This window comes from Triturus cristatus, chromosome 10, assembly GCF_964204655.1.
Source record: "Triturus cristatus chromosome 10, aTriCri1.1, whole genome shotgun sequence".
NCBI lineage: Eukaryota > Metazoa > Chordata > Amphibia > Caudata > Salamandridae > Triturus > Triturus cristatus.
The window spans coordinates 1,240,308,355-1,240,332,462 of record NC_140593.1 but is presented as its reverse complement, the minus strand read 5'-3'; the positions used below and the strand labels follow the sequence as shown (position 1 = coordinate 1,240,332,462).

General features: G+C 51.4%; 1 protein-coding gene across 1 annotated transcript in view; it reads left to right on the top strand.

Annotated features, from left to right (window-relative positions):
- Positions 1 to 24,108, top strand: part of PRICKLE3 (prickle planar cell polarity protein 3) — a 217,252-nt gene that overhangs the window by 119,383 nt on the left and 73,761 nt on the right. The window contains exons 4-5 of the mRNA XM_085629883.1: positions 12,380 to 12,493; positions 17,087 to 17,224. Coding sequence (XP_085486009.1) covers positions 12,380 to 12,493; positions 17,087 to 17,224 — 252 coding nt within the window. The remainder of the gene's footprint in view (positions 1 to 12,379; positions 12,494 to 17,086; positions 17,225 to 24,108) is intronic.

The window sequence follows — 24,108 nt, the reverse complement described above, 5'->3', positions numbered from 1 at the left end:
CTTTTATTACTACCTAATGCTGCATTGTTCTATACTTTGTAGCCTGCTTTGACCTACACGAATCCTCGCGTGTAGGGCAGTGAACTTATTCACATAGCCTGTAAAGCGCTCTGATGCCTTTGGGTGAAGCTAGCACTATATAAAACTCAAAAATAAAATTAAAATAAATACCAGCACTCGCACAGCTGAACGCACAGGTAGCAAACAACAGGGGAGTCCTGCGGACAAACCCATGGTCTCCACCCAGAGGGGTTTCTGATTTTAATTCTATTGAAATGGTTCAGTTCCCAATATTTGTATTAACCCCTCCCTCTCCAGAGAGCATTACACAGGGAGGTGCCGGTGATGTGTCACTTGGACAGAAGCTGCACCTCGTGTCTCACGTGCAGCACAACAGGCGGTCGCCATGAGAGCAGTTAGCAGCTGGAGGGGGGGGACGGTGCAGCAGCTGGAGGGGGCAACGGTGGGTGCATCAGCTGGAGGGGGCAACGGTGGGTGCATCAGCTGGAGGGGGCAACGGTGGGTGCAGCAGCTGGAGGGGGAGACGGAGCAGCAGCTGGAGGTGAGAGCAGTTAGCAGCTGGAGGGGGCAACGGTGGGTGCAGCAGCTGGAGGGGATAACGGTGGATGCAGCAGCTGGAGGGGGAGAGGGTGCAGCAGCTGGAGGGGGAGAGGGTGCAGCAGCTAGAGGGGGGTCGGTGCAGCAGCTGGAGGGGGTCGGTGCAGCAGCTGGAGGGGGCAACGGTGGGTGCAGCAGCTGGAGGGGGCAACGGTGGGTGCAGCTGCTGGAGGGGGGAACGGTGGGTGCAGCAGCTGGAGGGGGGAATGGTGGGTGCAGCAGCTGGAGTGGCAACGATGGGTGCAGCAGCTGGAGGGGGCAACGGTGGATGCAGCAGCTGGAGGGGGGACGGTGCAGCAGCTGGAGGGGGCGACGGTTCAGCAGCTGGAGGGGGCGACAGTTCAGCAGCTGGAGGGGGAGACGGTGCAGCAGCTGGAGGGGGAGACGGTGCAGCAGCTGTAGGGGGAGTGGGTGCAGCAGCTGTAGGGGGGAACGGTGGGTGCAGCAGCTGGAGTGGCAACAGTGGGTGCAGCAGCTGGAGGGGGCAACAGTGGGTGCAGCAGCTGGAGGGGGCAACGGTGGGTGCAGCAGCTGGAGGGGGGAACGGTGGGTGCAGCAGCTGGAGTGGCAACAGTGGGTGCAGCAGCTGGAGGGGACAACGGTGCAGCAGCTGTAGGGGGCAACGGTGCAGCAGCTGGAGGGGGCGACGGTTCAGCAGCTGGAGGGGGCGACGGTTCAGCAGCTGGAGGGGGCGACGGTTCAGCAGCTGGAGGGGGCGACGGTTCAGCAGCTGGAGGGGGCGACGGTGCAGCAGCAGGAGGGGGAGACGGTGCAGCAGCAGGAGGGGGAGACGGTGCAGCAGCAGGAGGGGGAGACGGTGCAGCAGCTGGAGGGGGCGACGTTGCAGCAGCTGTAGGGGGAGTGGGTGCAGCAGCTGTAGGGGGAGACGGTGCAGCAGCTGTAGGGGGAGACGGTGCAGCAGCTGTAGGGGGCGACGGTGCAGCAGCTGGAGGGGGGAGACGGTGCAGCAGCTGGAGGGGGGAGACGGTGCAGCAGCTGGAGGGGGGAGACGGTGCAGCAGCTGGAGGGGGAGACGGTGCAGCAGCTGGAAGGGGAGACGGTGCAGCAGCTGGAAGGGGGGGGACGGTGCAGCTGCCAAGACATGGAAATAAAGCCAGGAGTGCATCGTAAGAATGCAGGGGCTTCCATGGGCACACTGGGACTGCATCCCTTAGTGATGTGTGCGTACCCACCACATCTGTGGGCACACTTACGCAATCGAGGGAAGAGGCAGTGGTAGGACACGTGTGCTTCAGGCCTCCTCCGTGTGCACGAGGCGCTGCGGTGTGGTTGATGATCCGCGTGAGAGTCGATAATACATTCACGCTGCACCTCAAACACGCTGCACCTCAAACATGTTACTTACCTGTAACAAGAGCATTACGGCTTGGCACTCTTCAAGCCTCATGCACAACCCTCCTCCTACCCTGAGGAGGCACAAATGCATGATTACTGCTTGGAAACCTAAGAGGACACTGGTACATATATCAGTACTGACCAGGCGGGCAACTAGAGCCACATTTCGGGGGGTGGGGGGCTGAAAAAGATTTCGGGGGGCTACGTCTTCCAGCCATAGGCAGAGTGGCTGTAAGAAGGGGTGAAAACACAACAAAAGCCTCATTAACGAGTAAATGGTCTTTTAAGGACCTGTGAAGTACTCGGTGCGGCTGCAATTAGACGGACGCCAGCCCGCGAGGCTGTCTCAGCCAGGCTGACACACATGACGGTGGGGGGGGCTGAAGCCCGGTGAGCCCAATGGGTGTTGCGCGCCTGGTACTGACGTCAGCGGAGGGCACAGTCTGAAGATGGTGATCCCATGTGTGGCACTGTAGGCATCACAAGCCATAATGACTCTGCCTGTGGGAGGCACAGAAAAACTTCCACACACGACCACCAGATGGCGGAATGATCCCAGCTTGTGAATATCCTGAAGCCACAGCAGAGCTCTTATTATAAGCAGGACACTGGTTCCCAAGCCCTGGTGTGTTGTCCTCTTCTTGTTACAAGTGGGGCACTGGTTTCTTAGTTCACAAGGCCTGGTGTGTTGCATTCTCTCTCTCTTGTTACAAGTGGGGCACTGGTTTCTTAGTTCACAAACCCTTGTACGTTGCGTCCTCTCGCTCGTTACAAGTGGGACACTGGTTTGTTCGTTCACAAGCCCTTGTGCATTGCAGTCTTTCTCTTGTTACAAGAAAGGCACTGGTTTCTTAGATCACAAGCCCTGGTGCGTTGCGTTCTCTCTCTTGTTACAAGTAGGACAGTGACTTCTTAGTTCACCAGCCCTGATTGATTGATTGATTGATTGATTGATTGATGTACTTATAGAGCGCAGCTATCACCCTACGGGCATCTTGGCGCTTGCATTGGGAACCCGTCCTGGTTTTTCCCTGTAAGATAACCCGTACTGGGCATCCCCAAGGTGAAAGCCAGGCATCCCGCCGCGGGGGGCTGTTGTGGAGATTAAGCAGGCTTGTTGCCCAGAGCTGCATAGTGTGAACTCGTGCTTAGAGTGGGCACCGAAGCGAGAATTATCGAGTCCGTGGACAATTGGGCTCTGGACCCTGCCGCTTCGGGAATCGAACCCAGGTCCCGGGTCTGATCTCTGCTTCAGGGTATGCCTCCTCTAACCAGTGAGCTACACTTCTCCCTGGTGCGTTGTGTTCTCCCCCTATTGTTAAAAGTGGTGTAGAAGAGTTGGATCTGCTTCACATGGGTACCCCCACTTTTAGTTGGTGTTTCAATGTTTTTCGACCTTAGTCTGGCTGTGTCCCTGCTAATCGGGACCCCAGCCTAGCTGCTTCCTCTCTAAAATGGTTTCCATGTACATTAGGTACATATCTAATTGGATTCTGGAGTGCCTTGTAAGCCCCTAGTATATGGTGTACTATGTACCTAGGTCATAGGTACCTCAGAGGCCTACCAGGGGCTGAAGCATGTATTATGCCACCCCTGGGAAGCACTCCAAAATGGCACCACAGGTCTGCTACTGCAGCCTGGTTAAGGGTGTGCTTGCACCCCTTACAGTGGTATAGGCTACCTATATCCACACATATATACAGACACATATAAACCTATAAGCCACTCCTATGGCAGGCCTTGACAATCCTGAAGGCAGAGTGCTTGGTTTTATGTGAGAGGGTGCCCAAGCATGAGCTGAGCCCCTCTGCAGCTTTCGGAAATACTTCCTTATGGCTGTTCTGTGATACAGCCATACCATATACTCTTAAATGCATTATAACCTCGCGGTAAATGCTAACTTTGGGATGGCTGCATCAAAACATGTTGTGTTTGGTGTCAAACGCTTTGGAATACTATTCCCCCCCCCCCCGCCAGTCCTGGCGGCGGGGGGAGCATTCCACCCTTCTAGAGGGAGAGACCTGTTCACACTGGCTAAACCCGGTAGGACTTTCCTGAGCCCTGGCATCACAAAATGGATGCCTTTGCCACAGACACTGCTCTGGCCTCCTGCTGCTGACTGAAACTCCAGCAGGGGAGGCCTGGACAATAGGTTTCCTGTCAAAGGGAGGTGTAACCACCTCCCCAGACAGGCAGATGTGTATTGGGGCTGGGCGGGAGCACTCTCTGGTGCTTTGAAGTCCTGCACTAGGGGCACACTTGGTGTCCCTGTGCATAGCCCAGTTCAAACCGATTGCAGGGGCTACCTGCCCCTGCTCTGGCGTGAAACTGGACAAAGGAAATTGGTGTAACCACCCCTCTTTCCAGGCCCACCCATAGGTGGGGCCTTAGAGTTAGTCCATCCCCTAAACTTAGTATAAGTATAGGAATCCAGTCCCTAGGACTTTAGATTATCCTGGAGGAAACTCTGCAACATATATCCTGGACCTTCGACGTTCTATCCTGACTAGAAGACTGAAGAGATCTCCCTTGGGGTCAAGGAGTGACTCCCCTGCTTGGCAGGCACCAAAGAAGCAACTGACCGGTCTGCAATTCTGAAGCTCCCACCGGACGCCGAAGTCTCTGCATCCCCAGAGGTGGATTTCCAGACTTCCCCAAGGCTACCCTGGGACCACAGCAAAGCTGAGGCCCGTGGCTATCGTGGGTGACGTGGAACCGTGACCCCTAGACACCGTGAACTTTTGCAGCAACACTCTCTTCCTGGTCCTCCTCGAAGTTGTGCTTTGGGCTCCGAGTAGCCCCATCCTTGAGCACCTCCTGCACCAAAGATTGTTGGCTTCCACTCCACTCGTGACCCGTGGGCCAGCTCCAAGTGTGACCGCTGAGGCTCCTTCGCGATCACTAGCCCGTTGGCTAGCAGGTCCCCACGAAGGCGACTCCCTTTCTGATTGGGCTTACCTGGTTGCTCCAAATGTGCCCCGACTTACCCTCACTGGGTGAGTCCCTCAGACATTGCTGGTCTGTCCCGCAGTCCTTTCTCTGAATTCCAGTGACTTGCCGTTGCCAAGGCTTGTTGGGTCCTTTCTGGTCGCCGACACCGCAGCACTCAACAGACTTCGTGGGACAGCTCGAATCCGGCTCGTGAACTTCGTCAACACCTCCTGGACCTCGTGGCTGAAGAGTCAAGACACCCATCAACTCACCTGAAGCACCCGACATCTGTGGGCATTGGTCCATCCTGCCCTCGGTCACTGGCTCGTGACCCAGACTCTGTCCCCTCTGCTTTCAGGTTCCTTACATCCTAGATCCAAGCTTGGATCTCTTCGGACACTCCTCTTCACGGCAGCAGCAGTTCTTTGCAGGCTTCCATTGAAATCAACGACGTGACCCGACACAAAAAGACACCTATGCACCCGGCTTCCCTGGGTGAGGTAACTCGAGTACTCCGGTGCTCTCGTGGGTGCTAGCCCTAGAACTTCGTAAGTCCAAAAGGGTTTGGTCCAGACTCGATTAGAAGTGTCCCTAATCTTTAAAATTCCAACCGCGACATTGCCCATAGAAGATAATAGGAACCCGCGGTTGTGTTTTCACACTGCATACAGCTCCCGTGGGTCCCCTGTGTCACTACCTTGGGTGGTTCCTTGAGGTCCCAGCGATTCTAGAGGCAATAGGCCTAGTGCCTGATCCAGTCGTGGTTCTTATACCACTTTTTTAGTGTATGGTTTGGTACGCCCCAAGGGCCCAAACGTGTATTTGTGCTTTTACTGATGCTTAAACACTTGTAACTTAAGTACTTCGAACTCCAGTCTCATAAAGAGACTAGAGGGGTGTGTGTTAACCTAAATACATATATTTTAAATATATACCTGGTGTGGTTGTCCTTTCATTTGATCATTCAAGAGTTTATAGAATGGTAAAACAAGCTGCTTTACATTCCTCTGAGACTTAGCCTGAAGGCTGCTCTCCATAGCTACCACTAGGATAGCTTTCAATAAAGGTTGTCTTTAACCATTCACCATAAGGGCTTGGTTGGACTGATATATGCTGTCCACTAGTTCTAGTGGGCACCTTGTATCAGGCCACCTTCTAACAAGTGGGACACTGGTTTCTTAGTTCACAATCCCTGGTGCATTGCACATTCTCTCTCTCTTGTTACAAGTAGGACAGTGGTTTCTTTGTTCACCAGCCCTTACATGTTGTGTTCTCTCTCTTGTTACGAGTGGGGCACTGGTTTCTTCACTTACAAGCCCTGGTGTGTGGTCTACTCTCTCTCTTGTTACAAGTAGGACACTGGTTTCTTAGTTCACAAGCCCTTGTGCATTGCATTCTCTCTCTTGTTACAAGTAAAGCACTGGTTTCTTGATTCACAAGCTCTGGTGCATTGTGTTCTCTCTCGCTTGTTACAAGTAGGACAGTGATTTCTTAGTTCACAAGCCCTTGTGCATTGTGTTTTCTCTCGTTACAAAGCCCTGGTGCATTGTGGTCTCTCTCTCATTACCAGTGGGGCACTGGTTTCTTAGTTCACAAGCCCTGGTGAGTTGTCTCTCTCTCTTGTGGTAGGCACAGAACTTCCTTACATGACCACCAGATGGCGGAATGATGACAGCATGTGAACCTGGAATATCCTCGAGACACAGCAGAGCTCTTTTATAAGCAGGACACTGGTTTCTTAGTTCACAAGCACTGCCATTGTGCGCTGTGTTCTCTCTCCCTCTCTCCCTCTTTCTCTCTCTCTCTCTTTCTCTCTCTCTCCCTCTCTCTCTCCCTCGTTCTCGTTTCTTAGTTCACCAGCCCTGGAGCGTTTTGTTTTCTCTCTCTCTTGTTGTAAGTAGGACACAGGTTTCTTAGTTCACAAGTCCTTGTGCATTGTTTTTTTCTCTCTCATTACAAGTGGGGCACTGGTTTCTTACTTCGTGAGCCCTCGTGAGTTGCGTTCTCTCCCTGGCTGCCTGTTGTCTTTCTCTTTTTGTTTCCATTCTTCCGTTTCCTTTGGCGTTCCTGTGAGAAGTTGGCCTGGCATATGCTGGTCACTAGTTATAGTGGCCACCTTGCACCAGTACAATTCGACTCTTGGTAGATAGGTTTAAGACAACCTTTTAAAGAAAGCTATCCTAGTGGTAGCTGTGGAGAGCAGCCTTCAGGCTAAGTCTTTAGAGGAATGTAAAGCAGCTTGTTTTACCTTATAATCTCTTGAATTACCAAATGAAAGGACACTACACAGGTATATATATCAAATATATATGTATTTATTTCTAAATATACTCTACTAATCTCTTTATGAGATTAGAGCCAGGTAAACATTAATAAGATCAACAGTTCTCAATAAATTAAGCACAAATATGGCTGTAGCTCTAGGGGCGTACCAGACCATATACTAAAATAGTGGTATAACAAACTCGACTTCCAAAAGTAAGAGGCCTAGGGCCTTGGGAATTGCAGGGGCTTCACTGCTGCAGTGTTTACAGGTAAGTAATCAGCCCACAGGAGACGCGTGCAGTGTCTAAACATGCACGCGGGTTTCAATGCGTTTCAATGGCAAATGTCGCGGTTTGTATTTTACAGTTCTAGGGCACTTCGGAATGGACAACAAGCAAACAACTTACAGGGTAAGTACTTCGAAAGCCAATGCGCACTTGGGCACCGTAATGCCAGAGTTACCTCACCCAGGGAAGCCGGGTGCAGAGGTGTCCTTTGGTGTCGGGTCGCGATGCTGCTTTCAATGGGAATCGGTGAAGTCTTGCTGCTTGTGTCGTCGGGTGAAGTGTCCGTGGAAATCCAACGATGGATTGGAGTTGCAGGCGACCTAGAAATTGAGGGGACAGAGTTTAGAGTCACTTGCCAGTGACCGGTGGCCTTCAGGATAGATGACCACAACTGTCGAGTCTCTTCACGTCACTGATGGTGTTTTGTCTCTTCGCCCACGTGGTCCAGGAGAGATCGAGGAAGACCAGCCACTGGATTTGGAGGGTCCCACGACGTCTGCAGCTGATGGCGGTGTCGGCACTCGGATCGGAGCCAACAAACCTTGGCAACTGCAAGTCTCGTGTGGAATGAAGATCTTGGATGGTTCAGACCAGCAAGGTCCGATGGACTTACCCAGCGAGGGTAAGTGAGGGCAGGCCCAGAGCAACCAGGCGAACCCTTGGAGCAGTTCAGAAAGTCTTCGGGAGGGCTACTAGCCAATGGGCAAGCAACCGCGAAGACGCCTTTGCAGGGAAACTTCAGGAGCAGCCCACGGTCACTCGGGACGAGGTAGGCCGCTGATCTTGGGTTCCAGACCTGCTAGGGACTTGGACATTCAGTGGTCCAAAGCACAAGTTTGTAGTTCGTCGTTCAGGGCTTGCACTTGAAATCAGTGCACTGTTCCCTGGTATTGCTGTACCTCGTCACTCGTGGGGTCCAGATGCCGCAGCTCCGCTGGGGACTCAAAATGGCTGACGAGAGGTCAGGAAATCAGCTTCAGGGGATGCAGGGACTTCGGGCTCCGGCGGGAGCGGTAAAGTTTACAACCGTTGTTCAGTCCTTTAGGTGCCTGCCAAGCAGGGGAGTCACTCCTTGACTCCAAGGGAGATCCTTCGGTCTTCTAAAGATAGTAGAAAGTTGAAGGGCCAGGATTCTTCTTCTTAGAGCGTCGTCCAGGTGTAATCTAAATTGCATTGGCAATGTGTGGTATCTTATACTGATAAGATGGGAGGGACTAGCTCTATGGCCACTCCTCTAGGAGGGCCAGGGTAGTGGGTAGTTACACCCACTTCCCTTTGTCCAGTTTCGCGCCAGGACAGGGGCAGGCAGCTCCTGAACCGGTTTGCGCTGGCATATGCACAGGGGAGCCTACTGCTCCCCCAGTGCACTCTAAGAGTGCACCCACCCAGCTCCAATACACTAAATCCTGTCTGGGAGGTGGTGACACCTCCCTGTGACAGGAAACCCTTTGTTGAGCTCCCTCCACTGCGAGTTTCGGTCAGCAGCAGGAGGGCAGCCCGGTGTCTGTGCTGGTGGCATCCATTTTGTGATGCCAGGGCTCTAGATGATTTCTACCGTGTAGTACAGGGTGTACATGGCGTCCCCTCTAGAAGGGTGGGATCCTACTCCCACACCAGTTACTGGTGTGGGGGTATGATTCCAAGTTGTTTGAGACCAAACACGACATGTTTTGATGCAGTCATTCCAAAGTTAGCATTTACCGCGAGGTTATAATGCACTTAAGAGTATATGGTTTAACCGCATCCACAAACGGCAGCAGAGAATAGACTCTGCCAGCTGCAGAGGGGTCCTGCTCAGGCAGAAGCACCCCCTCACATAGTAAACCAAGCACCCTGCCCTTGGGATTGATAGGGCCTACCATAGGGGTGACTGATAGGTTTATATGTGTGTGTATGGTGAGATATAGGAACCTATACCTCAGTGAGGAGTGCTAACACTACCTCACACAGGCTGCAGTAGCAGGCCTGTGGTGTCAGATTGAGAGTGCTTCCCAGGGATGGCATAATACATGCTGCAGCCCCTGGTAGGCCTGTGAAGTACCAATGCCCTAGGTACCTAAGGTACCATATACTAGGGGCTGATAAGGTACCACAGTATCCAATCACTAGTGCATCTAATATGCACACCAAGTTGTTTAGAGAGATCAGGTAGACTGGGGCCCTGATTAGCAGGGACCCAGCCAGACTATAGCCAGAAACCAGTGTATACATCAGAAAAAAAGTGGTGGCAACACAAGTGCAGATCCTACTCTCCTACAGCTCCCTCCTTCCATATGAACAGCCCTGGGTGCGGTGAGCCCCCCGGCCCCTCTGTACCCCACCGGGGTTCCCTCCTTCCTCATAAACACCCCAAGGGAGGAGTCCTCCGGCCCCTCTGTGCCCACGGGGTTCCTTATGGGGCAGTTTCCTGCTGTTCCTGAAGTTTCTGGCTGCCGAGGAGTTGAGAGGTTTATCTGGGGGTCTGGGGTGCAGCGTCCACAGCTCCCATCTTCCGATGTCGAGGCGCTCCACGGTTGGCTCGTGACAGTCCCTTCATGCCCCGCCCTCCTCGGAGAGCAACCCAGACTGGTCTGTTTGTCTTAACTGCCCCCCATTTTTAGGTCTCACTATCGTAGGCTGCGCACATGCGCAGTCTTACTAGAGAGATTTAATGTTTTGGGGAGTTTTCAGTAAAGGGCTTTACCCCCGCCCCTCTTTCCCATTGGCCGGCATCACCGTTTATGCTAAACGGCGGCCAGCCATTGGGAAAGAGCTGTTGGTGACGTTTTCGCTCTGCTTTTTCTGCCGTCCCACTTGGACGGCCTCGCCTGCTTTCCTTCTGAAGTAAAAGGTTTCTTATCTTTATGGGGCCAAACACATGGCCCCATAAAGATAAGAAACCTTTTAGCAGGTGAGGCCGTCCAAGTGGAACGGCAGAAAAAGGCAAACGAAAACATCACGGCGAGCGGTTTGCGCTTGTTTAAAGTGCTGTTAAGGTTCTTGCCTTGATTTCTCCTCAGCTGAGGCCCGAGGAGCGACGACCGTTCGCCGTTGCACCACCGAGCATGCGCAGTAGTTGTTTTCACCAGTAGTCTCTGAGCCCCTCGCGAGCTCGGTCCAAACATTCGCTGCTCGTGCTTCTGTTGGTGCGCGGATATTTTCTGTCTGGTATAATACGACAGCTGCGAGTCCCTCGATAGACTCCTGCATGCGAGGTATGGTTGGCGTTTATGAAGTATGTGGAATGTCTCCGCTGTCTCCCTCATGTCCTCTGTGACGGGCCGTCATTCACTGGATTATTTCATGCCTTGACGCTTTCCTTCTGGCTACGTAACCCTAGAGCTTCCGTGGCTGACAGCTGGATGTCTCTCTTAAGATGTGGGTATCAGTCAGTGGTGTGAGGGAGAGGGCGACTCGGATCAGCAGATGTCTTCTTCCTGCAGGGTTTGCCTGGGACAGTTTCGACTGCAGGGAACAGGAATGAAGATTGACAAAAGGCGAGCTGCACTGCCTTGTGCTGGTTGTTTGTTGGTGGATGGAATTGGCAGCGTACACTCCACTTTCAGTCCCACAGCGCAACCCCTCTTTATCTGGGGAGCTCCTGCTAGATCACATTTTTATCCGCGGTGAAGCTAGCACCGGAATGTTAGCTGGAACACGTGCAGTCTTTATGCGCCCCTGCCTCTCTTGCTGAAGGAAGATGCAGTTTTAGGTAGTGAGTCCTGCCCTCTGAGTTTAGGATAGGCTCGACCTAACTTGCTGTTCCCATTGTGAGCTCTTTGCAGTTTAAGAAATCTCCAGATATTTGCTTTACATTTTCCCATAAAGGTAATTTTTAAAATAGTCCCCAAGTATACTAACTTTATGTCTTCTTTTTTTTAGTAAAATATTTGCAGTTTTTGTAGACGCTGTTCCAAACTGAACAAGCATTGGTATAGCCAATAGGTCTCGCTTTTGGGACCTTATACGTATTTAGTTAGGCAGCACAATATCCTTGGTGCAAAAACATCAACTGTTGCATGACTAAACACTTATATGGTCCCAAAGGCGAGACCTATTGGGTATGCCAATGCTTGTTGGTCAGTTGCCTCTGGCCACATGCTGCCTTTGCCATCTACAGCCTGTCCTGGAGACCACCCAAGGTGGCAGAATACGCCCTTCTGTGGCTGCCCCTGGGCCAATCAAAGCTGCCCTTACACTGGGGGCAGCTATAAACTGCCTCTCCCTTGCCACTGGGTGACATTCACCTCCTCGCCAGCCGTCCCCAGGACAGTCTGTGGCTGATAGGAGGCAGCCTCCTGCCAGAGAGGGAGGTATACCACCCCCCCCCTCACTGGCCACACTAGCCACAACCCTCCCCCTCACTGACCACACTAGCCACCACCCTCCCACTCACCACCCACACTAGCCACTGCCCTCCCACTCACTGGCCACACTCACCACCACCCACCCACTGACTGGCCACACTAGGCACCACCCTCCCACTCACTGGTGACACTAGCCACCGCCCTCCCACTGACTGGCCACACTCACCACCACCCTCCCACTGACTGGCCACACTAGGCACCACCCTCCCACTGACTGGGCACACTAGACACCACCCTCCCACTGACTGGGCACACTAGGCACCACCCTCCCCCTCACTGCCCACACTAGCCACTGCCCTCACACTCACTGGCCACCCTCACCACCACCACCCTTCCACTCACAGGCCACACTTGCCACCACCCCATTAAGATCATGTTGTAAGATGGGGCTCCTGTGGCCCCCTGTGCCTGGTGAGGGAAGCAGTCTGCACCCCATGCACCCTGCTCTCCACTGCAGTGGACAGAGTGGTGGCCATCAGGGGCTCCAGGGGTCCACGTGCCCCGTATAGTGACCTGTCGAGAGACACAAAAATGCTCCGCCCTTCTCATCACTGATTGGTTGACCTCTTCTGGCAGGTGTACCAGTACTTCAGCTGCCTTCCTGAGGACAAGGTGCCTTATGTGAACAGTGCTGGCGAGCGGTACCGGATCAAACAGCTCCTGCACCAGCTGCCACCACACGACAGTGAGGTGAGTCCAGGCGCCGAGGTGAGTCCAGAAGTCCAGGGCCCTGAAGTGAGTCCAGGACCTGCACTGGTGGGCGTCGCGACCCTCTGCGGCATCACCCAGCCTCCTTCTGTTTGTGTGACTGCACAAGTGATTCCCATGTGCTTGCTGTCTTCTGAAGATTTCTTGCTTCATGCTTTGTCTGGCTGGACATGATTTCTGTATGTTTGGGATTTTTATGGAGCAAGGTATGTGTGCTGTGTGTTTCCATGTGTATGTCATGGACACTGCCTGGTTTCTGCTTCTGGTTCCGTCTGATTGTTATGTGTTGGCTCTACCTGGGTGCTAGTCTGATTTTGAGTTCCCCTTGTTCAGTGTGTTTGTCATTTGTTTGTGATGCATTTCCAGTATGCTTGATGCGTCTGATGCAACATGTTTGTGGTTGCTGTTGCTTTGTGTTTGTCCTTTGTTCATCAACTGTTTCCAGTGTGCTCGCAATGAGTGCAGATTGTGTGTGGCTTTTCTTGGTTTAGTATCACTTCTGCGTGTGTGCCATGTGATTGCTGGGTGTTTGCCTGGTTTTTGCTTCTTCTGGTTGTCTGATTGCCGTGTCTCTTTGCCTTGTGTTTGCTCTATTTCTTTGTTTGTGTTTGCCTTATTAGTGATTCATCATGGTTGTTTCTACTGGTTAATTTTGATTGCTGTGTGTTTGTATTTCCATGGTTCCGCTCTGCTCATGGCTTCTCCTGGCTCACTCTTTGCTTTGCGTTTGTCCTTTGTTTATGATGTGTTTCTTGTGTGCTTGCTGGGAATCCACCTCTTTGTCTTCTCCTGGTTCTGCGTCTTGGTCCTTTCTGGTTGTGACCTCTGCTGGACCACTTGGACTGCTATGAATCTACTCTTGTGGGTTCTCCCAGTACAGCAGGTGTGCTGTGTGTTTTTCATTTCTTTTCATGTTTCCTGTGTGCTTGTTCCAGATTCCTCCTCTTCCTGGATTCTAATGGTTCTATGGTTCTGCCTTGTTTTTCTTTGTTTTCATGTAGACCGATCTGGTTGGTGCTGTTCTCTGCCTTCTCCTGTTTGGTGTCCGTCTAATCGGCTGTATAGCTTCGCACTCCCAGATAATAGAAAATACCGCCCTCCCACACGGAGGCTCAAACAAGACGAAGCAATAAAAACAACACAAAACACTAACTTCTATAAAATGAAACACCTCAAAACACTGTTTGAGCGACGTGTGGGGTTTTATTTGTGCAACACTCTCTAACAAAAAGGCTTTCTCAGATGTCAAATGAACAACATTCAAATGTATATGTGTGTATATATATATATATATATATATATATATGTGCAAGCAACACATCCAACTGTTAGATGTGTGGATAATAATATAAAATGAAGTACAAGCAGATGATACTGGACGCCCTGCAAAAAATCAGAAAGATATATACACTGAATACATCAGATTATTACAACCACTGAAGACTTGGCTGTGCACACAGACACTCACACATCACAATGAAAACACCTCAGATGACTATAACCACTGGAGACTTGGATGTGCACACAAACTCACTCACACATCACAAAGTCAATACTCAAAAACAAAACACCTCACCGATCGTTCACTCGACATCCTTGGCAACTCAAACTGGAGGAGTCCTTCGACAGCCCATGTGGGATTCTCAATTGGGACCCTCAAAGTTCCCTTGTGACAACACATCTACCCCACAAGCGAGCTCTTGTCCTGGTGCCAAGTTCCCCCCCACCTTTAATACCTTTTACTCAACCTGAGGCGAAGGTTCTAGAAGTCCTGCCCGTTTCTTATGTTTGGCCGTACTGGTCAAGGTCAAGACAGAAGCTGGCCAGGCCCCTGTATTTTGACTCTGAGACAGAGCTGTAAATTCCACACATTTCTCTGGCAATAACAATCTCTGCTCTGAAAGGCACCAAGCACGCTTCCCACACATTAACCCAGCAAAGCTTACAAAAGTCTCCATCCAGCACAAAACAAAACAACCTTGATCGTGAATAACCTAAGCAACTTGAGTAATCTTGGGGCCTGCCTGTGTGCGCAAAAGCTCAAGCAAGACAGAGCCAGGATTCAAGATGAGATGAGGCCATGTCAAAGTCAATAGTAAGAACTGCATAATACTTCCCAATGTATAACACCATGCACATTTGAGCACCACTGCTCATAATACTGCACTTTGAGGCCAAGAAGAACATTCCACCTCTCTCTCTCTCATGCTTTCAAATGCACATCCCACACGTTCTGTTTCTGGCAAGTCTGTTCTTCTCAGTGAAAGCTCTCCAACTTTAAAACTTCAGGATTACACAAAACAAATCTTCAAGGAAACGTGCACATGCAGGACATTCAAGCTAGGATAAAATAAAACCGCAAAAGTCAAAACAATGGTAGTCAAAGGTCATCACGTGGTTTCAAAACATAGAAGTGCCTCTAGCACTACATCTGCCTCTCCAAGTATTGCCATGCACACTTGAGCCTAGTAGCAGCTCTTCCATATATAGTGTGTTTGCTGCGTGTTTTGTAGTTCTTGATTGCACGTGTTTGCTTTTTGTTTGTGTGATCTCTGTTTACCATGTGCTTGCGGAGTTTGACACCCAGACTAGTCCTGGCCTTTCCTTCAGGCATGCTCTGAGGTTTTCTTCCCTGATGACCCCGTCTTTCCTTCCTCACTGACCCTGTCACTCCTTCCCCACTGACCCTGTCACTCCTTCCCCACTGACCCTGTCACTCCTTCCCCACTGACCCTGTCACTCCTTCCCCACTGACCCTGTCACTCCTTCCCCACTGACCCTGTCACTCCTTCCCCACTCACCATGTCACTCCTTCCCCACTCACCATGTCACTCCTTCCCCACTCACCATGTCACTCCTTCCCCACTCACCATGTCACTCCTTCCCCACTCACCCTGTCCTGCCTTTCCCACTCACCCTGTCTTTCCTACCCCACTGACCCTGTCCTTTCACTGACCCTGTCCTTTCACTGACCCTGTCCTTTCACTGACCCTGTCCTTTCACTGACCCTGTCCTTTCACTGACCCTGTCCTTTCACTGACCCTGTCTTTCCATCCCACTCACCCTGTCTTTCCATCCCACTCACCCTGTCTTTCCATCCCACTCACCCTGTCTTTCCCTCCCACTCACCCTGTCTTTCCCTCCCACTCACCCTGTCTTTCCCTCCCACTCACCCTGTCTTTCCCTCCCACTCACCCTGTCTTTCCATCCCACTCACCCTGTCTTTCCGTCCCCACTCACCCTGTCTTTCCGTCCCCACTCACCCTGTCTTTCCGTCCCCACTCACCCTGTCTTTCCGTCCCCACTCACCCTGTCTTTCCGTCCCCACTCACCCTGTCTTTCCGTCCCCACTCACCCTGTCTTTCCGTCCCCACTCACCCTGTCTTTCCGTCCCCACTCACCCTGTCTTTCCGTCCCCACTCACCCTGTCTTTCCGTCCCCACTCACCCTGTCTTTCCGTCCCCACTCACCCTGTCTTTCCGTCCCCACTCACCCTGTCTTTCCGTCCCCACTCACCCTGTCTGTCCGTCCCCACTCACCCTGTCTTTCCGTCCCCACTCACCCTGTCTTTCCGTCCCTACTCACCCTGTCTTTCCGTCCCCACTCACCCTGTCTTTCCGTCCCCACTCACCCTGTCTTTCTGTCCCCACTCACCCTGTCTTTCTGTCCCCACTCACCCTGTCTTTCTGTCCCCACTCACCCTGTCCTGCCGTCCCCACTCACCCTGTCCTGCCGTCCCCACTCACCCTGTCCTGCCGTCCCTATCATTCCTTCCCCCCTCACCCTGTCCTTCCTTCCCCCCTCACCCTGTCCTTCCTTCCCCACTCGCCCTGTCATTCCTTCCCCACTCGCCCTGTCATTCCTTCCCCACTCGCCCTGTCATTCCTTCCCCACTCGCCCTGTCATTCCTTCCCCACTCGCCCTGTCATTCCTTCCCCACTCGCCCGGTCATTCCTTCCCCACTTGCACTGTCATTCCTTCCCCACTCGCCCAGTCCTTTCGTTCCACTCGCCCTGTCATTCTGTCCCCCTCACCCTGTTATTCCGTCCCCCTCACCTGTCCCCACTCACCCTGTCCTTCTGTCCCCGCTCACCCTGTCCTTCTGTCCCCGCTCGCCCTGTCCTTCTGTCCCCGCTCGCCCTGTCCTTCCGTCCCCGCTCGCCCTGTCCTTCCGTCCCCGCTCGCCCTGTCCTTCCGTCCCCGCTCGCCCTGTCCTTCCGTCCCCGCTCGCCCTGTCCTTCCGTCCCCGCTCGCCCTGTCCTTCTGTCCCCGCTCGCCCTGTCCTTCCGTCCCCGCTCGCCCTGTCCTTCCGTCCCCGCTCGCCCTGTCCTTCCGTCCCCCCTCGCCCTGTCCTTCCGTCCCCGCTGACCTTGTCATTCCTTCCCGACTCAACCTGTCACTCCTTCCCCACTCAACCTGTCACTCCTTCCCCACTCAACCAGTCACTCCTTCCCCACTCAACCAGTCACTCCTTCCCCACTCACCCTGTCACTCCTTCCCCACTCACCCTGTCACTCCTTCCCCACTCACCCTGTCACTCCTTCCCCACTCACCCTGTCACTCCTTTCCCTCTAGGCCCAGTACTGTAACTCCCTGGAGGAGGACGAGCGGCGGGAGCTCCGGGTCTTCAGTCAGCAGCGGAAGCGGGAGAACTTGGGGCGGGGGACAGTTCGTCTCTTTCCTGTCACCATCACCGGGGCCATCTGTGAGCAGGTGAGGCAGCGTGAGGACATGAGCCAGTGGGGCTCGGGCAGCATCTTGGGGCTGTGTGTAGACATCTGTGGGGAGGTGAGCCAGTGGGTCCGGGGGTACCGTCCCGGGGCTGTGTCTGTACACATGGGCTAGTGAGGGTAGGGGGTCACCATCCCCAGGGCCATCTATGAGCAGGTGAGGCAACGTGGGTAGGTGAGCCAGCAGGGCTGTGGCAGCTTCCCTGGGCTGTGTGCGTACACATTAGCCAGTGGGGCTGGGGCACCGTCCCGGTCTGTGTGTGTTCACATGAGCCAATGAGGGTAGGGGTCACGGTCAGTCCCCAACTGGAGGGGTGCACTGGGCAGTGCCCTCTTCTAGGCTGGACAACAGCAGGCAGGCTGAGTCTTGGCGCTGAAACCTCCCTGGGATACGGCAATGGGTTCATCCTTTTTCCAGAATGTGGGTCTCAAGACAAGGATGTGGCAGCTTGAGGCATTCTGGGCAGTAGTGACTGGTCCTGCTTGGGCGCTGCATGTTGTAAGTTCCTTCTTTGGCAACTTTGGACCACTCTGGCAGGGATTGGCTGGTGCAGTAGTGTCACCTGGAGCACCCCAACAGGTGCAGCAGGACTAAGTATGGGCAGTGAATTCCGCTCTGCTCACGGAGTTTGCGGAATTTTCTGCACTCTGAGTTACGCGGAGCTCACACAGTTCCGAAAAACTCTGCTTCGCGTAGCAAAAAATGTTTCCTCGCTCGCTTTTTCATCAACGTCAAGTTGGCAAGCGCGAGCGTGGAAATTCAACCTCCCAGGGACCTTTCTCAAAGCGGGCTGTCAGATTTCTCATTGCAAGTGATAGCGTATGCTCGCGACCGCTCGCATTGATAAACCGTCAGTTCGCTTTGAGAAAGCTGCCACTCGAGTAAAAATCTACTCAAGCGGCAGAAAGGAAGCAGCATCCACTTGCGCTGTGCATGTTATGTTAGGTTATGTTATTCGCAATTTGTAAAGCGCACGGGCACCCAGAGGTTTCATGGCGCTAGAGAAGAGTGAGGATGGTAAGCAGTATCCTAGCCGTGTGCTTGTTTGAACAACCAGGTCTTCAAAGTGCCCCTAAAATCCATTAGATTAGTGCAGCTCCGAAGAGATAAGGGGAGCGAGTTCCAGATCCTTGGGGCCCAGTAGGCAAATCGGCATCCACCGAGGCGTTTCTTATTGAAAAGGGGCGTGGTAAGGAGGGACAGGTGGGCAGAGCGAAGATTACGGACCGGTTCGTGTTTTTTTATGAAATGGTTTATAAACTTGGGGCTTTTTCCATGAAGGGCCTTAAAGGCCAAGCAGCCTATTTTGAAGGTTACCCGTTGGGCTAAAGGTAGCCAGTGAAGGGTAGCTAGAAGTGGTTTCGCCGAGCTCCTACCATTGCATTTAAATATTAGTCTGGCCGCTTGATTTTGCACAATCTGTAAACGATTCAAGAGAGCCAGGGGGATGCCTAGATAGATGGAGTTAGAGAAATCCAAGCGGGAGAGGACCAAGGCAATTACCACCTGGATGAGGGCAGAGTGCGTGAGCAGATGAGCGATCTTCTTAATCTTCCGTAGCTGGAAGAAGCATGAAGAGATCACAGTTCCCACCTGACTTTTTAAAGACAGATCGGTATGGTGCATGGTGCCGTTTGCGATGATTGCACAGCGTGGACAAGCACTTGGCACTGAAAATCACAGTGAACAGCATTTATCTAACGCACTCCCCTGCTCGCGGAGCTCTGCGTAGCTCGACGGAGGTTTTGGTACACTAAGTGAAGTTCCGCTTAGCGGTACTCCGTGATCTCTGCCCAGGCTTAAGCAGGCCACCGTCAATCCTTTCTCCATCGGGCAGGCTAGTCGGGCACACTTGAACATGTTCCACAGTCATGACCACGAGTAACATGGCAGGCTTCTCTTGGGCACGCTTCAGGGGGCCACGGTTCTTCCTTGGAGGTCAGTAATTGACTCCAAGCGGGAGTGCATCAGTTACACTCTTTGGTAAGTTTCTTATGGATGGACCTCAGCACCAGGGTTATAACTTCTGTCCACACCAGCCATCGGCTCCTTCTGCAGAGTGGGCCTCTTGTCCTCTCTGTGATCCAGGACTCTTCAGGCATTAAAGTGATGTACCATAAAAATATGCTAAAGGACTATACCTACCAATAGTCCCAATACCATTACCAAATAATCAGTGAGTTGGCAGTGAAGAAGATTCAATCGTTTATTAAATAAGATACTCTATAGAGGAGCCTCTCCGAGCCTCACCCATCAGGTGCGCCGAGAAGACTGTTGACTCGTATTCAAACATGGGGTTATATACTTATCTGTTCAGCATATACAGTCACTGTGAAAGGAAAAACACCAGTTGGCCCTCAAGCTCCAGGAAAGGACCATATATGGCACACATCAGACCAGTACAAAGGCTTGACTATCTATTACTGATGAGGTCAGGAGGGGTGACTCCCTTTCGTCTTGGTGCCTGGGAGTGTAGACACGGCGCCTCCAGGAATGCGCTTATCACCCCCAAAGCCAGATGCGACCTTGAGTCTTAGAACAGTCGAGTAAACAGCCTACATTCAGCTGCTACCAGTAACTCAATTGAACTGGGGCCTGACAACTGCACGGGATCGATCAACACATGCTCATGGCCCGTGCTTGAGCATATGATCAGAAGATGGCGTCTATGTGGTTCTTGGCCAACTCTTTCAGCAATAGATATACAGGGAGGAAATAAACGAATTTCCTCCAAACAAAAGAATATATATCATACAGAAAGGGTACGTATAGATGCATCATGCTAACATAATATTGGTCCGATACTCCTTATATACGGGAAATCTACCTTTTTATCCCTCAGACCGGCCCTTTCAGCATGATGTAGCTAACTAAAACAGCTCAATCTTCAAATATTCCCTCATCAATCTGCATTAGGTCCTTGAGTTCCTGCTGAACTAACTGAGCTTTTACCGCTGCTGACGATGGACCAAATACAGAGGAAGGGAGTTTTGTTGCGCAATAGGAACAACATGCAGGTCCACATTGTACACAGACACAACACGTAAATATGATGCCGGCTATACATGCCAGTACCATCAAAATTTTCCATCCCCAAGTAGACAGCAAACCCCAGAACCAACCAGAGAGAGAGACCAGGTACCAGTTTCTACATGTATCTCGGAAGCTAAACGATGTAGCTTCTGTATAGCCAAATGAACGGAGGGGGCGGAGTCAGGAATATAAACACAGCAAGAGCTGCCGATCACACGGCATGCTCCTCCTCAATCTGCCAAGATAACGTCCAAAACCATACGGTTTTAAGCGAAACGAGTCTGGTCGCCTTAAGCTCTACTGTTATATTGGTCAGTATTCTTGCAGTAGTGTTAATTACCCCTTCAACTACTCTAGACAAACGTCGTACTTCTTGGCTAGTAATTATAGGCCCCTAAAAGGGTAACACTCCCTTCATAATATCGGTGAAATACTGCAGTGGAGTATCGGTCTGATCTATATCGGTGGTATCTATCACCCTTTTATTCCTCCTAATAAGCACGCTACGTTTATCTAGTCGGTGATCCTTGTGATAAATAGATGGGGCAATATAGACTCGAGGGTACAGGAAGGACCGGTAGCAACGTCCAGTCCAACCTCACGGAAGCCAAGTATAGGCACTCTCTCCACAAACAAAATATACATTAGGAGGGGTTAACAACGGAGGGCTGCTAAAGGTTCGCAACCGGTAGGTGTGATTACATCAGCTTTTCCCTACTAAAATGTGCCCTGCTCCTTGAACACAAAGCGCAGAGGTACTGTTTAATACAGGCACTGGAATAGCCCTATCTTCAGTAACATTACGGTCCTGAAAGTGTCGATAATATTGAGTAAAATTGAATTCAACAAAATCCAAAATTTCATTTTTCAACCAAGTGGTATTTTCGTGCGTTATATACATATTCGTACAGGCATTCGGATCCAAGGTTCCCTCCCCATTGTTCCCATCGGGGTTGAATCCTTGATGAACCTCAATATAAGCTAAAATCATTTCATAATCCCTCTCTGAAAACCATCGAGCGTCCACAGTGGAATGTATATACATCATAGAAAGCAATTTGAACCAAGCCTCGCAACTTCCCAGATGAGACAAAGGTAGGGATATATACAAGTCATAACAGATGGCAAAAGACAACAAACAAACACAGTAATTTGTAGTATTGGTGGCACTGTGTGCTTGATGAAGCATTTCAATGAATGCATTTTTCACATAGGTCTGTCGATGCCTTTCCTTATGAGGGGCTAAAGTATGAAACACATGTTCCGGAGGTGGGGTAGTTGTTCCTAAAACAGTATGCATAGGGTGGCGAAATTCTAAATATATGAATACTCCCATTAAGATGATTAATATTATTGCTATAGTACCAACAAATGCAATCTTAACACGATTGGTCCAACTAGAAAAAACAGGCATATATGTAGAAAAATAGCGTGGTACAAAAGGAGGTTCCTCTTCAGGAACAAAACGAGCAAAGGGATACATGCTAACTAAAAGTCCGATAATAAACTAGGGCAATGCAGTCCAACCTGCCAGAGGGTGCTTCTTTCCTGTGTCCGTTTAGAGCCTCACAGGCATGCTCCTATCGTTCATCACAGAGAATACCAAACGAACTTCTCACGTTGGAGTTATGTTCTCACACAACCCATGAAGAAAACACAACCTGGGCCCCCTTTGAACATGAAATTCAGTCCTTCCTTCTGAACAGAGCAAACAAATGTTCAAGGCTCTCAGCGTGTTCAGTCCAGTGTCTCGCTCAGTACACCAGAAGCGTATCTAACAGACATTTATAGCACAGGTCTGTACCCTATCACTCAAGTCTCTCCCTATCTCCTGCCATGTTCACCTGGTGTACCGTGTTGTTTCCTGGGCCGCAGGTTGTATCGAGTATGGCCAGGCACTTCTTGATCAGAGAACAAAACAGAGGATGACGAATCCGGTGTAACAGGGGTACTGCGAGTCTCTGGGTTAACTGCAGGGACAACAGAATCTGGGGCGATCAATTGTGCTGCTGACAGCGCCCCTTCCGAGCCTGGTGCACCTTCTCCTTGCCCTTCTCCAATTTCCTGGGCATCAGAAAAAGGTATGAATCGAGGAACTCGCTCCCTTTCCTGAGACAGAACTCCGTCCTGGATTCGCTGATCATATGGAAGCGGGAGGGGTAATTTTTTCAAATGTGACGCATGAATCCAGTGTCGCCTGCCGTTCACCTTTCCCGCCGTCCGCGTGGCCAACAAGACTTGGAACGGTTCAGACCAACGAGAATCCAAGCTGGATTTTTGCTGATAATTACGAACCAGAACCCCCTTTCCTGGTTCCAAGCGATGTCCGGGACCCTCCGGCAGGGGTTGCAAAACTGCTGAGACCTGTTGATGAATGGAACGAAGATCTTTAGTCAATGCATACAAATAGTCTGTCAACATAGGATACTCTATATCATGAAACGTTCTGGGTCCCGGGACGCCCCAAACATTAGCAGGGCGCCCAAAAATGACCTCATATGGAGACAAACCAGAGCGGGAATGTGGGGTAACTCGTAATGACATTAATGCCAGCGGCAGAGCATCTGGCCACTTCAATCCGGTACTTTCTTGGACTTTAGCTAATTTGAGCTTTAATATCCCGTTATACTTCTCAACCAACCCAGCGGACTGGGGGTTTCGAGCCACATGGAACTTTTGCTTAATCTGTAATCCGTTACATATATGTGTGATGAGTTCTGCATTAAAATGTCTTCCGTTATCACTCCAGATCACACGAGGCAATCCGTAGCGAGGGAAATACTCCTTTACCAACGCCTTTGCCGTTGCCAAAGCAGTGTTTTCTTTTGTCGGGTAGGCCTCCACCCATTTACTGAAAGCGCATACCACGACCAGGGCATACTTCAAATTGTTAACATGCTCCAGCTGAATATAATCCATTTGAAGCACCTCAAAAGGCAAAGATGATGGTGCAAAGTTTCCACTCGGAAAAGGCTCCCTGCCCCCTGGATTATGTCGTAAACAAACCATGCAATATTCTACCAAATGAGCAGCGGTCCTAGAAATATTGGGATTGTACAATACAGGATCTAATAATGCACAAATACCTTTCACCCCAATATGAGCTGAACCATGTGCCATTGTCACCACCGCATTCACCAATGCATTAGGCAACAGCCACCGCTGCTTTTCTGTCAGATCAATCCAACAACCATCTGCATCTAATCTCCCAATTCGCTCTTTCCAGTGAGCCAGTTCAATAGGGGTAGCTTCTTTCTGTATTTCTCGGACACTCTCCATGGCATTATCAAACATCTGTTTCAGCCACCCACCTAGCACAGCTAGTCACAAACACTGAGGTCAATTTGGATTTCGCAGTTTCCTTAGCTACTTGATCGGCAAAGGCATTAGGTGCAGCAGGACTAAGTATGGGCAGTGAATTCCGCTCCGCTCACGGAGTTTGCGGAATTTTCTGCACTCTGAGTTGCGCGGAGCTCACACAGTTCCGAAAAACTCTGCTTCGCGTAGCAAAAATGTTTTCCTCGCTCGCTTTTTCATCAACGTCAAGTTGGCAAGCGCGAGCGTGGAAAATCAACCTCCCAGGGACCTTTCTCAAAGCGGGCTGGCAGATTTCTCATTGCAAGTGATAGCGTATGCTCGCAACCGCTCGCATTGATAAACCGTCGGTTCGCTTTGAGAAAGCTGCCACTCGAGTAAAAATCTACTTAAGCGGCAGAAAGGAAGCAGCGCCCTCTTGCGCTGCGTGTGATGCAGTTCGCGCTGATTTTACAGTGCGGGACAAACACCTGGGACTAAAAATCAGTGCGAACGGCTCGAGGTAACACACTCTGCTG